The 14081-nt window shown below is 38.3% G+C and overlaps 1 protein-coding gene across 1 annotated transcript; it reads left to right on the forward strand.

Moving 5' to 3' along the window:
- Window positions 1-589: 589 nt before the first annotated feature.
- On the forward strand, window positions 590-6362 carry LOC139196770 (uncharacterized). The gene is made up of 10 exons (XM_070823112.1): window positions 590-938; window positions 1120-1241; window positions 1302-1568; window positions 1674-3051; window positions 3451-3487; window positions 4033-4145; window positions 4327-4446; window positions 5077-5218; window positions 5747-6168; window positions 6232-6362. The coding sequence occupies exons 1-10, from the start codon at window positions 590-592 to the stop codon at window positions 6360-6362; spliced, it is 3081 nt and encodes a 1026-aa protein (XP_070679213.1).
- The last annotated feature ends 7719 nt before the right edge of the window (window positions 6363-14081 follow it).

Below are 14081 nucleotides of genomic sequence, written 5' to 3' on the forward strand. Positions count from 1 at the left end.
ATAGCTAATCAACTCCAAAAATCCCAAATATTTGTGTGAGCATAGCTTGGTGTGTCTAGTTTATGTATATAACATTTCGTTGCATTTGGATAAGTGTAAGTTAGTCTAATAATTATTGTTCGGTGGCTGGTCAGTGGAGACAGCCACCCCGTTTTTGTGACATTTTAAGTATTTTGATAAAACAATCTTCTGCGGGAAAGACCCTTATTTTCATATGCTACAATCGATAAATTTTAGTGTTAATAAGGAAAATTAATAGGATATTTGTGTGCTACTTTGTGGTGTGTTTTTTTATGCCTACCAAATTTTGGCGCCGTGTCGCCGAGGATTGTTATTTCTAAATTACTTATTTTTCTATTGTTTTCTTTTCTTGTCCAATTAGTGTTTTTGTTTTTATTTCAGGTACTCTTTGTAGTACATGCATACTCGAAAGTCTAAGAGCATTGATCTAGCTTCCTACGATCCAGAGATTGAACGAACATTTCGAAAGCTTCAGAGAAAAATCAAGCAAAAGTGTGCATCGGTGTCTTTACCACCATCTTCTCCACCACATTTAAGTTCGGAAGAGGAGTAGGAACCACAAGAAGGCATGGCTGATAACCGTACATTGAGGGAGTTGGCAATGCCAAATACGGATCAACAACCATTGTGCATCATATATCCAAATGCAGAAGGAGGATTTGAGCTTAAGTCCGGCATGATTCACTACTTGCCTAAGTTCCATGGCTTCTCAACAGAGGATGCCAACAAGCATCTCATGGAGTTTCACGTGGTATGCTCAGGAATGAGACCAGCAAATGTGGATGAGGAGCAAGTCAAGTTGAGGGCATTCCCATTTACATTAGAAGCTAAGGCAAATGAGTGGCTTTACAATTTACCTCCGGGATCAATGAACACATGGAACCAGGTGAAGCACGCATTTTCCGGCCACAAAAGTTGTAAGCATAAGGAAAGACATATGTGCAATCCGACAACAACATGGAGAACCCTTTGGAGATTACTATGAGCGGTTCACACATTTGGTTGCATCTTGTCCTAACCATCAGATTTCAGAGCATCTTTTAATACAGTATTTTTATGAGGGATTGTATGGTACTGATCGTGTAATGCTTGATGCAGCAAGTGGCGGAGCATTCATGGACAAGACGCCTACTAATGCTAAGGCATTATTAAAGAACATTGATGGCAATACACGACAATTTGGAGGGAGAGATGAGCTACCTTTTAAGAAAGTTAACGAGGTAAGTGCTAATTCTAGTATTGAATTACAATTAGCTAACTTGACTAATCTTGTGCAACAGGTTATTGTGGCTCCAAAACAGGTGTGTGGTGTATGTTCAATGATGGGACATGCCACAGACATGTGCCCTTCGTCAATGGATCAAGGTGGTCTTGAGCAAGCTAATGCATTAGGAGGATTTCAAGGGCAACAAAGGCAAAAGTATGATCCCTATTCCAACAACTATAATACAGGATGGCGCGATCATCCACACTTAAAGTGGAACAATCAAGACAATGGACAACAATCTGTTCCCAACAACTATAATCGTCCGCCTGGCTTCTTTCAAGCAAGACCGCATGCACCATTTCAGCCTCAACAATAACAAGTTCCAAGTAAGTCTCTTGACGATTTAATTGCTTCTTTAGCTAACTCTACTCAATCTCATCAACAGAAAACAGACAAAGCAATTGAAAACCTTGAGCGCCAAATGAGTCAGTTAGCAAGTTTGATGGGGCAACAACACCAACCAGGAAGGTTGCCTAGCCAAACCGTGGTGAATCCAAATGCGGAGCAGATGAATGTTGTGACTTTAAGGAGTGGAAAAGAAGTTTTTGAGCAAGATGAGGCTTCAACAGAAACTGAAAAGTCTCCTAAAAATACAGAATTGAACAAAAAAGATTCTGATAAGGTAAGTAAAGAAGTTCAAAATTTATTTAACTCATGTGTCCCTATTCCTTTTCCTCGTAGGTTTATGAAGTCTAAGAAAGAGCAAACTGATAAGGAAATCTTGGATACTTTCCGGAAAGTCCAAGTGAACTTACCTCTTTTAGATGCCATAAAACAAGTGCCCAAGTATGCAAAGTTCCTTAAAGAGCTTTGTACGAACAAGAGGAGATTCAATGATCAAGAAACTGTGGCATTAAGCGAGGAAGTATCAGCTGTTTTGCAGAGAAAGCTGCCACCGAAGTTGAAAGATGCTGGTAGCTTTACCATTCCATGTGTAATTGGAGGCAAAGAGTTTGGGAGAGCATTGTGTGATTTGGGGGCATCCATCAATCTGATGCCATATTCAGTGTATGAGTCATTGAACCTTGGAGACTTGAAGGAAACAAAGGTAGTAATCCAGTTGGCAGATCGTTCAAATAGATATCCCAAAGGCCTATTGGAGGATGTACTTGTGCAAGTGAATGAGCTCATTTTTCCGGCTGACTTTTTTGTTCTTGAGATGGAACATGATCTTATGCCTACTGCACTTCCTCTTATATTGGGAAGACCATTCCTTAGAACAACACAGACGAAGATTGATGTCTACGATGGTACCTTAACCATGGAAATTGAGGGGGAAAGCGTCAAGTTCAGAATCTTCAATGCTATGAGGTATCCTAGTGAATTAGAATCTTGTTTGTCTATTGATGTGTTTGACTATTTTGTGCAGGATTGTTTTAATGAAGGTGTGGGACAAGATAATTTAGAGAAGGCATTAGTGCATAGCATTACACATGGAAATTTTAATTATTCAGAGCACATTGAAGAAGAATTAATCCAAACAGTGGCCTCTCTTGAGTCTCTTTCACCAATTCGTGGTAAGTGTTCTTCCCATTTTATTTCTCTTCCTACTTCTAACGAAAAAACTCTTCCTTCTGTGATTCAGGCACCCAAATTGGAGCTTAAACCAATTCCTAAACATTTGAAGTATGCATTTTTTGGAGAGGATGAAACATTACCAGTCATCATATCGTCACAACTGACAGCAGAAGAGGGGGAAAAACTGATCCGGGTACTGAAGGATCACAAAACTGCCATAGCTTGGAGCATTGCAGATATCAAAGGTATAAATCCAGCTACATGCATGCATAGGATTCTGTTGGAGGAAGGTGCAAAACCAACAAGGGAAGCTTAACGCCGTTTAAACCCACTCATGATGGAAGTCGTAAAAAAAGAGGTTATCAAACTTCTTGATGTTGGCATCATATATCCTATTTCAGATAGCAAGTGGGTAAGCCCTATCCCTATATCAAGCCCCGACGGCCCTTTGGATCAACGACGTCAACAAATCCGCACAACTGTTTATCCCAAGATCAAGCCCCGACGGCCCTTTGGATCAACAACATCAAATCTACCCATTACAAAGATAGAATCAGAGGCTAAATTTGTAGAAGAGATTGTAACCCCTAAATCATTAATACAAATATTATTTTGTACACGTGTTCTTGTCTTGTTCATCGCAGGAATTTCCGTGTTTACAGAAGTAACCCCAAATATATGGTAAGCCCAGTTCCTCCAATATTCTTATTACATTGATTGCTTCAGCATCTGCTTCAATGTCTGTTTTGCGATTATAGAGCAAAGGAGAGCTACACTCTACCGAAGAAGAGATTATTGCGATCGGCTCAAATAATTAAGGAGCACGATGCTAAGCTAGGCGGCACCTACCAAGATATGACCTCTCAATAGTCTCGAAAATTATATTTTGGAACTCTTGCATTTCGATACTTCTCTTTCAAGATATATTTGTCTGCCACCGTACATAGAAGAGTTTTCTTGAAAATATGTTGCTAAATCTCACACCTCACACTAGTTTCTCATCCCTAAACGATCTGGAGTCACAGTTGTTAAGAATGAAGCTAATGAGCTAATGCCTACACGTGTGCAAAATAGTTGGAGAGTATGTACAGACTATCGAAAGATAAATAGCACCACACGCAAGGATCACTTTCCACTCCCATTCATTGATCAAATGTTAGAAAGGCTAACTGGTCATTCTCATTATTGTTTTCTTGATGGCTATTCTGGGTATAATCAAATTGCAGTTGCTCCGGAGGATCAAGAAAAGACGACTTTCACATGTCCATTTGGCACATTTGCATACCGGAGGATGCCGTTTGGACTGTGCAACGCCCCTGCCACATTTCAGAGGTGTATGGTAAGTATCTTTTCTGATATGATTGAGAAAATAATTGAAGTGTTCATGGATGATTTTTCAGTTTATGGTGATTCTTTTGATACATGTCTACATAATCTGTCCCTAGTTTTAAAACGTTGTCAAGAAACTAATCTAGTGTTAAATTGGGAAAAATGCCATTTCATGGTTTCGCATGGATTAGTTCTAGGGCATATCATATCTGAAAAGGGAATTGAAGTTGATAAATCTAAAGTAGAACTTGTTAGTTCTTTACCCATCCCTACTACTGTCAGGGAGATTCGTTCTTTTCTTGGACATGCAGGTTTCTACCGTAGGTTTATGAAGGACTTCTCAATAATTTCTAGACCCTTGTGTCGTTTACTCCAAAAGGATGTAACATTTGATATGAATGAAGAGTGTGTGGTAGCATTCAATAAGTTTAAGGAGTTGTTATCCACGGCTCCTGTAATCATGCCACCAGATCGGAGTTTACCTTTTAAGTTAATGTGCGATGCTTCAGACTATGTTGTTGGTGCAGTTCTAGGGCAGCGTGTCAACAAATTGCCACATGTCATCTATTATGCATCTCGAACACTCAATGATGCACAGTTGAATTATTCAACAACAGAGAAGGAACTTCTAGCTGTTGTATTTGCTTTAGAAAAATTTAGATCTTATCTGATTGGGACTAAAGTTATTGTGTTTTCTGACCATGCAGCTTTGAAGTATCTACTCACAAAAAAAGATGCAAAACCACGACTCATTTGATGGATACTTCTGCTTCAAGAGTTTGACTTGGAGATCAAGGATAAAAAAAGGAGTGAGAATGTTGTAGCAGATCATCTTAGCCGACTTGTGCATTCAAACACAAAGGAAGATCTCATCCCTTTACGTGAAAGTTTTCCAGATGAGCAACTGTTTTCATTAAAGATTACTGACCCTTGGTATGCAGATATTATCAATTATAAGGTCATCAAAAAGATTTCGGATGATTTTACACGTGCTCAAAAAGATAAGCTTGTCAAAACCGCCAAATACTACGAGTGGGATGATCCTTATTTGTGGAAATATTGCACTGATCAATTGATTATAAGGTGTGTCCCCGAATCTGAGTTTAAATCTATTCTAACTTTTTGTCATTCTTATGCATGTGGTGGCCATTTTGGAGCAAAGAGGACAGCCCTGAAGGTGTTAGAGAATGGTTTTTATTGGCCTAGTTTGTTTAAGGATGCGTACGAGTTTTGTGCAACATGTGATCGTTGTCAACGAACAGGTAACTTGGGCCCAAGAAATCAAATGCCACAAACCCCTATTTTGGTTGTTGAGATCTTTGATGTGTGAGGCATTGATTTCATGGGACCTTTTCCATCTTCAAATGGTTTTCTTTATATTTTATTGGCTGTGGATTATGTTTCTAAATGGGTGGAAGCTAAAGCCACCAAAACTAATGATTCAAAAGTTGTTTCAGATTTTATTAAGAGTAACATCTTTGCAAGATTTGGAATACCTAGAGCAATCATTAGCGATGGAGGGAGTCATTTTTGCAATCGAACATTTGAAGCGTTGCTTAGGAAGTACAATGTCACACATAAGGTGTCTACACCTTATCATCCGTAAACTAGCGGTCAAGCAGAAGTATCAAATCGTGAGGTGAAGCAAATTTTGGAGAAAACTGTGAGTCCTAGTAGGAAGGATTGGAGCATGCGCTTGAACGATGCATTGTGGGCTTATAGGACTGCCTATAAGACTCCTATTAGAATGTCCCCATTTCGGTTAATTTATGGGAAACCATGCCGTCTTCCAGTGGAGTTAGAGCACAAAGCTTATTGGGCGATCAAAGCCTACAACATGGACATGAGTGTTGCCGGAAAGCAAAGGAAGCTTCAATTAAATGAATTAGATGAAATCCGGAATGATGCATACGAGTCTAGTCGAATATACAAGGAGAAATCAAAGGCATTTCATGACAAGATGATCTTAAGGAAGAGCTTTGTCATTGGACAGAAAGTTCTTCTATATAATTCTCACCTTCGGTTATTTCCAGGTAAGCTTCGTTCTCGATAGGTTGGTCCATTTGTTATAACAAATATTTTTCCTCATGGTGCAGTGGAAATCCAAAGTGCAAAGACCGGATACATGTTCAAAGTGAATGGGCATAGACTCAAGCCATATTACAAGTCTTTTGCGGAGCATGATGTGGAGGTTGTACCTCTCCAAGAACCAGTTCCCTTTGGATGATTACTCTTGGTACCGTCTGGCTGCAGACGTAAAAGCAAGCGCTTATTGGGAGGCAACCCAATATTTTTATTCATTGCCTTTTTCTATCATTTTCAATTTTCTTGTGTGCTAAACTGAATTATTTCTTTTCTTTGTATTTGGGTTATGTCCACCCTTGGAGTTGATTGCAGAATTATAGTTTGGGGGTCATCATTTGATTTTACTGCAAATTGGGGAAGTTTTTAATCCAAATGTCGTATCACTTCAAGTATCACCTTCCATTCGAAGTTCACTTCCATGCCATGGAACCTAGGGGAGTGTGACTGGAGGCATCGTCCGGCTGCAAGACGTTAAAGAAAGCGCTTCTTTGGAGGCAACCCAAGCTTTCTATCTTTCATCTTTATTTTGAATTATTTTAAATGTTCTTGTTCTGTTTTTCTCTTGTTTTCTGGTTTTTGTGTTTAAGTCCTACTTGTGTTCCTTTATGCAGGTAATGATTTTGCAATCTCTACCATAACTTCTTGCAAGGTAGTTTTACATTCATAAAAACGAAAGGAACATTAAGCATATAAATACAAGAGGGAGCCTTCACAAAGGCTGCTTAAGAGAAGTCTCAGTAGTCGGCGGAGTTTCAGCAGTCGGCGGAGCTTCAGCAGTCGGCGGAGCCTCAGAAGGATGAGGCATCAGAGGTTGATCATTTGGAGCTTCATTACGCGGTACAGTCCCAGAAGACGAAGGTAAATGCTGTTGGAACAAACCCACAAACCGCTGATGATCAAGTAAAATCTGACCATCAGATTCCTGCATCTGGTCAATCTTCATGTTTATAGCATAATTATGTGCGAGCCTGTGCAATTGTTTATTTTCATGCTTAAGCCCTCTAATCTCCTGCTTGAGACTCATCACTTCATCCGCCAATGATTCAACTTGACGGGTTCGGGCAAATAGGCGTTGGGCCATGTTGGACACAGAACCTGCACACTGCACACTGAGAGCCAGAGATTCCTTAACAGCCAACTCATCAGACCGTTTGGCGAGTAGTCTATTATCTTTGGGAGTGACAAGGTTCCTGGCCACCACCGCAGCTGTCATATCATTCTTCATCACCGAATCCCCAACGGTAAGGGGACCTGTAGGGGATATGAAGGATGGGCGCCATATGTTGTCTGGAGAAGGCGAAGCTGCCTCTTCACCAAGGTTCAAGTCAAAACGACGGTCGGAAGGGCCAGACATTTTTTAGAGGTGTTAAAGAAAGAAGAGGTCGGACAAGTCAAGATCGTAGAAATGCAAAGAGGGAGTTTTTACAGGCAGAAATTCAAGTGTGCTTTGAACGTCCTGCATACCTCTATAAAAAGTAACACGCGATGGGATTTCAGAGATCGAAGAGGCGAGCTCAGAAATCGAAGAGGCCAACTAAAAAAATCAAAGAGGCGCTAGCTTTCTCAAAAGCTGAGCTTGCTCAGAAAGCACGGCAAATCTTCTTTTCTGGATTTGTTCGCACTTGTCACATGCAACCTCTGCACTCGACGGAGCTCAGATTTCGAAGAGGCAAGCTTAGAAATCGGAGAGGAATCTGCTTTATCCAGACGTGTCAGCATCTATCACATGCACACTCAGCTTACGGAAATCACGAGCAATCTGTCGAAGATCTCTGGTAAAGTAGAAAACACGTGAAGTTTACTATTCCATCATCTAATGGTTGCCGACAAGAGTAAAAGAACAGTACCGGTTATTATTTCCTATAAATGTCGACCTGCACCCTCCATGGCAAGGCAGACATACATAACCTTCCATCATCTCCGAGAATGCCTTTCCACCACACCCTCTCGAGTCACTCAGTGTTCCTTATTACTTGGGGTACCTCTGCAAACAACCCATCCAAAGCAAAAGTATTTCATATCATGAAGGTTGAAAGCAAGAGTATCTCATATCATGCTTTCTCCCTGTCCTTCTCCTTGTCTTTGTTTTACGACAAGGAGAAAGAGAGCAATCAGCCAGCACTTGGTATTAATCTTCCGATCTGGAGCCAACTGCCTGGAACCCCTTCCTGATTGCTTACCTAGCCTTGCTCTCGAGTACTCATCTTCATCATCTTGTGTTTTCTCTTCGTCTACCACATCTGCCTAGGGGACAAATAAGGGAAGTGAAAATGATACCTCGAAGCATGTGGAGACAATTTGCCAATTCATCCTCAGCTAGGGACAAGGAGAAAGAAAGCAAGAGGTGGGCACTTGGAAATATTGAAGAAAGAAAAAGACCAATACCTCTACCTCGTGCCAAACCGCCGTGCAAAAGAAACAAGCAGAGAAGAATGCAGACTGCACAATTCAGAGTTCCTTGGTTTCAAATCAGACTCCGAGATTCGCCTACACAAATTGGTGTGTTCTTTCCTCTTCTTTATGTGTCTTTATTTCATTTTATATTTCTTTCCTTCCATTTTCATGTCTTATTGTTCAAAAATTTCTTTCATTATCATTGGGGACAATGCTATAATTAAGTTTGGGGGTGGAAATATATTTCGTTAGTTTATTTCTCTATTAAAAAAAAAAAATTTGCATTTTTATTGTTGTTTGTAGCTACTTCTCAATTCAATGATGAGATTTGATTTTAATTTCCTTCTTACTTTCAAGAAAGTCTAAATTCTTTTCGTTGTCTTTGTGTTAACGGTGATTTCCAGAAGTCAACTTGAAAAATAAATGTGCCTAGTCTTGTCAATGTGAAACTTGAGCATGATTTAGCATTTCATATGTGAATCATGTGAGATTATGTAAACCTTGTGAGTTTTTGAGCCTATACATTATTGAACCATTATGCATCAATCTCATTCCTTCTTGTGCGTATGATCTCACTGTACATGTATCTCTAGAACTTGCTTTATACTACTCGATTCATTAATCAATTCATGTAATAACTTGGAAGTGATATAGGCCATCTTTGGATCATTTGAGCCTTTCATGCCTACCTTATATGCTATGTTTATCCGTAGTAGCCCATTGAGCCTTTAACTAAGCCATTTCTTTGTTAGCCACATCTCTTTACCTTGCTCCAATATTGGAGTTGAGCCCATACACAAAAATCGATTCCTTATTGTTTTGAGAAAGTATTACATGGGTTGTGCTTTTGGGGGTTTCATTTATGTAGAAAGATGGATGGAGCATGTGTATTACAATGAAATGTGAATTTGATGGGTGATGTAGCTTTTGCAGATTTGTTTCTTTCATATAAAAAAAAAAAAAACGAAATATATGAAAATTGGAGAGTGTTGATTTGTTGAAAATGTGTCGGTAGAGTATAAAATTCCTTTTGAAGTTAAATTTGGGGAGTAACAGGTGCTCGAAGTTGTATTATTTTGCTTTAAATTTGAGGTGGTGTGATATTGAGGTGTTGGAAAACTACCAAAGTGTACTTTCTCAAAATTTTTGATTTCCATATCCTTTCTTTCATTAGCCTATCACCTTTAGCCCCATTACAACCGTAATAAAGTCCTATTAATCCAAGGTATTACTTAAATATTGATAAGCGAGTTAGGTGGACAAGCAAGCATATGGCGGCATGTACAATGAGATCACTTGAGTGAAACACATTAACCAAAACTTATGAGTGAATGAGCGTATGTCTTGTGAGAAGCTCACATGTTTGCATATGATGATTTAAAGGAGCTTGGAATTGCATTGATGTGGCTAGCTCACACATGGCTTTTCAACGTTTTGTTTGAAGGAATTTTGGTTAACTATTGGATGATGTTTTGAGCTCTTGTTACTTACTTCTTGGTTGTTTGTTTCATGATTAGCACTTATCTCTGAAATCGAATTTGAGAAGTTGGCTACTAAGTTGTTGAATCTAGTCTTAGTTGAGTGGTGTTGTTTTGTGTTTTGTTTTGCTAGAGGACTAGCAAAAATGTAAGTTTGGGGGTATTTGATCACTCATATATTTCATGCATTTATACCATCCATTTCTAAAGTTTTTGTGATGTTTTTGTGTTAAAATTGTGGCATTTTATTTTACTTTGTGTTAATGTGCAGTTAAATTTGTTTTAGGATAAATTTCAAGCAAAAGTGGGGTAGACACTGAGCAATAGAAAATAAATGGGACAGAAAGTGAAGGACACGACATAAAAGAAAAGAAAGCAGGGAGTGGGGGACACGGACAGCACAAGCAGAGAAAGAAAAACAGAAAATAAAGAAGTGGGAGGACACGGACTGAGTGGAAGAATAAAAGAAAGAGCAGTGGGAAGGCAGAAAAATAGAAAGAGAGACACGAACTGGTGGCAAAAAGAAAGAAAAGAAGAATAAGTAGTGCGGGACAGCAGAAAAAAAGGGAAGTGAGAGAAGCAGGAGAGTTGACGTGAGAGAGAAAGAGCACAAAGGACAGACGGATAGAAATAGGTAGAGAAGGACAGACGGAAAACAGGAGGAAGCCAGTGCGCAAGAAGCACACGGCACAAAAGCAGAAACAAGCAGAGCACAGAAGCAAAGACGCAGAAAACTGTGCGGAGAAAGAAAAAAGAAGACGAGGCACAGAGAGCAAAGCTTCACTCTATTTTCTTGGTTTTATCTTCTCAAACCCATGTTTTACTTTTGGTTTAATATGTGAATTATGTGTAACTAAATTTTAAGTAGTTAGGGGCTGTTTTGAAGCCCCGAATATGATTGTAAGTTTGTTGTGATATTTTGTTTAAATGACTTTTATGAAAGGATGAAAATTGTTTCACTACTTATGTCATTGATAAATTCTTTATGTGTTTCTATGGATGCATACATAGTGAGCATATCTAGGATTTTAATGCTATGAATATATGTTTACCTGTCCTTGTTGAATGAGGACCTACATATGTTCTAGAGTAGCACTTGCTAATTGTGGTTAACATGTGAACCGATTTCTAGGATAAGTAAGACAACGACAGTACTTACGATGCCTTGTGATGACTCAAACTCTTTTTATTCTTAATGATTTCTACTTGTTAAATCTATGAACACACCATTCTAGATTGCATGCTAGGGACTAAGTTAAGTTGAAAACGTCATTCTCTTAACATACTACGTAAGAAAGAGTAATAGGTTGAGTTCTAACAGTGAGCCAACTTGAGCATCTTCATCCGGAAATAAAAGGGATTTGAATGAAACATAACATGTTTGCATGATTATTTGGTGGTGGATAGCATGTCCCCTAACTCGTTTTTCTTAAACTTGTGATCTACTCAAAATCTGTTTCTGTACTATTTGTCCGATTTAATTTAAATAGCTAATCAACTCCAAAAATCCCAAACATTTGTGTGAGCATAGCTTGGTGTGTCTAGTTTATGTGTATAAAATTTCGGAGCATTTGGATAAGTGTAAGTTAGTCTAATAATTATTGTTCGGTGGCTGGTCAGTGGAGACAGCCACCCCGTTTTTGTGACATTTTAAGTATTTGGATAAAACAATCTTCTGCGGGACAGACCCTTATTTTCATATGCTACAATCGACAAATTTTAGTGTTAATAAGGAAAATTAATAGGATATTTGTGTGCTACTTTGTGGTGTGTTTTTTTATGCCTACCAAGTATCCTAAAGTGTACCTGCTTGATCTTAATGTACTCTTTTGCCTACGATTAGGAGCATTTTTTCCTTTGGGTTTTTGCTACGTAACAAGGTTTAGGCGAGGCACCCATTTTGGGTTGACCATATCCCTGATGATGTCTCGTAAACATTTCATTTGACTTTGCATTTCTCACGCATTTTTCATTAGACTAGGGGCTTTGTCCTTACCCAGGTTTTACCATAGCCATTGAGTTTTTTGTGAGACTTAATTCCATTTGCAAGTTCTTACTTTACATTGAGATTAGCGTGTTCCCATAATTAGTGTCGACGAGTCGGCTTTTTTAACTCTATATGATGCCGAATCTACTTGAGTATTTACACACTCAAGGGGAAGTGTTATAAACATTGTATTTAAGGGTGATTATGTAAATCCTAGATAAGATTTGATACTATTTATTCTTTCCTATTAGGACTTGTATCCCTTGGTGGAGAATGAATCTTCCCCCTTATTACTATAAATAAAGGCACTGCATAAGGGGAATAACACATCCTCTATGCAACCCTACAAACACGTCTCCCCCTTGTCAAATTAAAATAAGCTACGACAAATGTTTCACTTTTTTTGTCTTCTAACTTTATATATATAAAGTATGTGCTCTTATTATCTTCCGCCAGAAAAACCGAGTCAAATTCCAAGTGTCGCATTTTCACTAGTCATTCGAGAAATTAAAACAAATAAGAGTAGTAAAAAGCAGCAGAGCAACGAGATTTCCTGCCATCCACCAAAAGAACCAACTGCACGAACTTTAACTAGCTCCGTTTCGTTCAGAGGTTCCATAGAGTAAAAGAAAAACAGTGCATTTAATTTGAAAAGAAGAGAAACAATGGCAGATCAATTGACAGATGATCAACTGAACATACTCAAGATCCCACCGAGGAGGAGTTGGATCAATTTGTGCAGCAGCTGGGCAGTGAGGATGGGAATATTCACTGGGATAAATTCGTCGAACTCATGGCCCAGACAATTTCTGCATTAGCAGGGCAGTGAGGATGAGAATACTCACTGGTATAAATTCGTCAGTTATGGCCCAGATTATCAACCCCAAGTGACCACTCTCACATTATTCTAGTACAATTGTCAATTTAAATACTCGCATTTTTGTCAAGTTATTGACGAAAATAATGTGTCAATATTTATAAGATATAAATATATTTATTTCTTGATAACTAATGTGTATAATAAAAGGGTAAGTTTATCCTCCGATAAAGGTTTAATGCAATTTTGTATTCCTCCTTATTGAAGGATTATGATTCAGCTTAATTGTAAACTAATAATGTTTAAGTGAATATTGTGATCATTTCATTTTTAGCATCAATTTTCATATTGTGCTTGGGATTATGACGAACATATATAGGGGAATTGAGCGATGAACACAATTAGGTGTTTAGTAAAATGTATTTGTAAAAGTGCCTTTAGGATAAAAAGTTGTGATAACCTTATAAACCTATCAAGTTGCAGATGATACTACTGGGCCCCCTAAAAATGTCATATGTTCTTACCTTTTCTTTCAATTAATCGACAATTGTTATCCATGAATGGATAAGCTCAGGACCTCCTCCAACAAAATCGAGGCGAGACTCACTCAGACTGAATAATATACTAGTGTGTAATGTGCTTACTTATGTTAAGTATTTGATATGGGATTTCATAGTACGTAGTCTTTTAAGTTTTTAATTCATCACTAAACTTACAATATTATGTAGTATTAAATCATCTCACTCGATTAAATAAACGAATCTTGTAAAGATTTCAAACAATTGACAAAAAACAGAATGAAACAACTAAAGCACTCCCGCTCCCAGTAATCTAGCTTGGTAGATGCCCATGCGTACATAAACATCCAAGTTTGTGTTGGATTTAAATAGACATTGGTTTTACCATTTAGTGCTACGGTCTAGTGGAATTCCTTTACACTTGTAAGTGAGAGTTCCTAGGTTCGATTCTCATCAAAGGTGAATTTGATCCATATTATTGCTAGCACATTGTAACGCTAAGTCCCCCTTTTAGGGCAGATAATATCGTTTTGTTAAAAAATAAAAATAAAAATAAAAATAAAAAATAAAAAAAGATTTTGGTTGTAATCAAAGACTTGAGAAGGAAGAAATCCTATAGTCAGTTTAAAATTAAGTCTCTCATGGCTTGTTATTGTTTTGTTGTGTT

This window comes from Malus domestica, chromosome 06 (genome assembly GCF_042453785.1).
Source record: "Malus domestica chromosome 06, GDT2T_hap1".
Classification (NCBI taxonomy): Eukaryota; Viridiplantae; Streptophyta; class Magnoliopsida; order Rosales; family Rosaceae; genus Malus; species Malus domestica.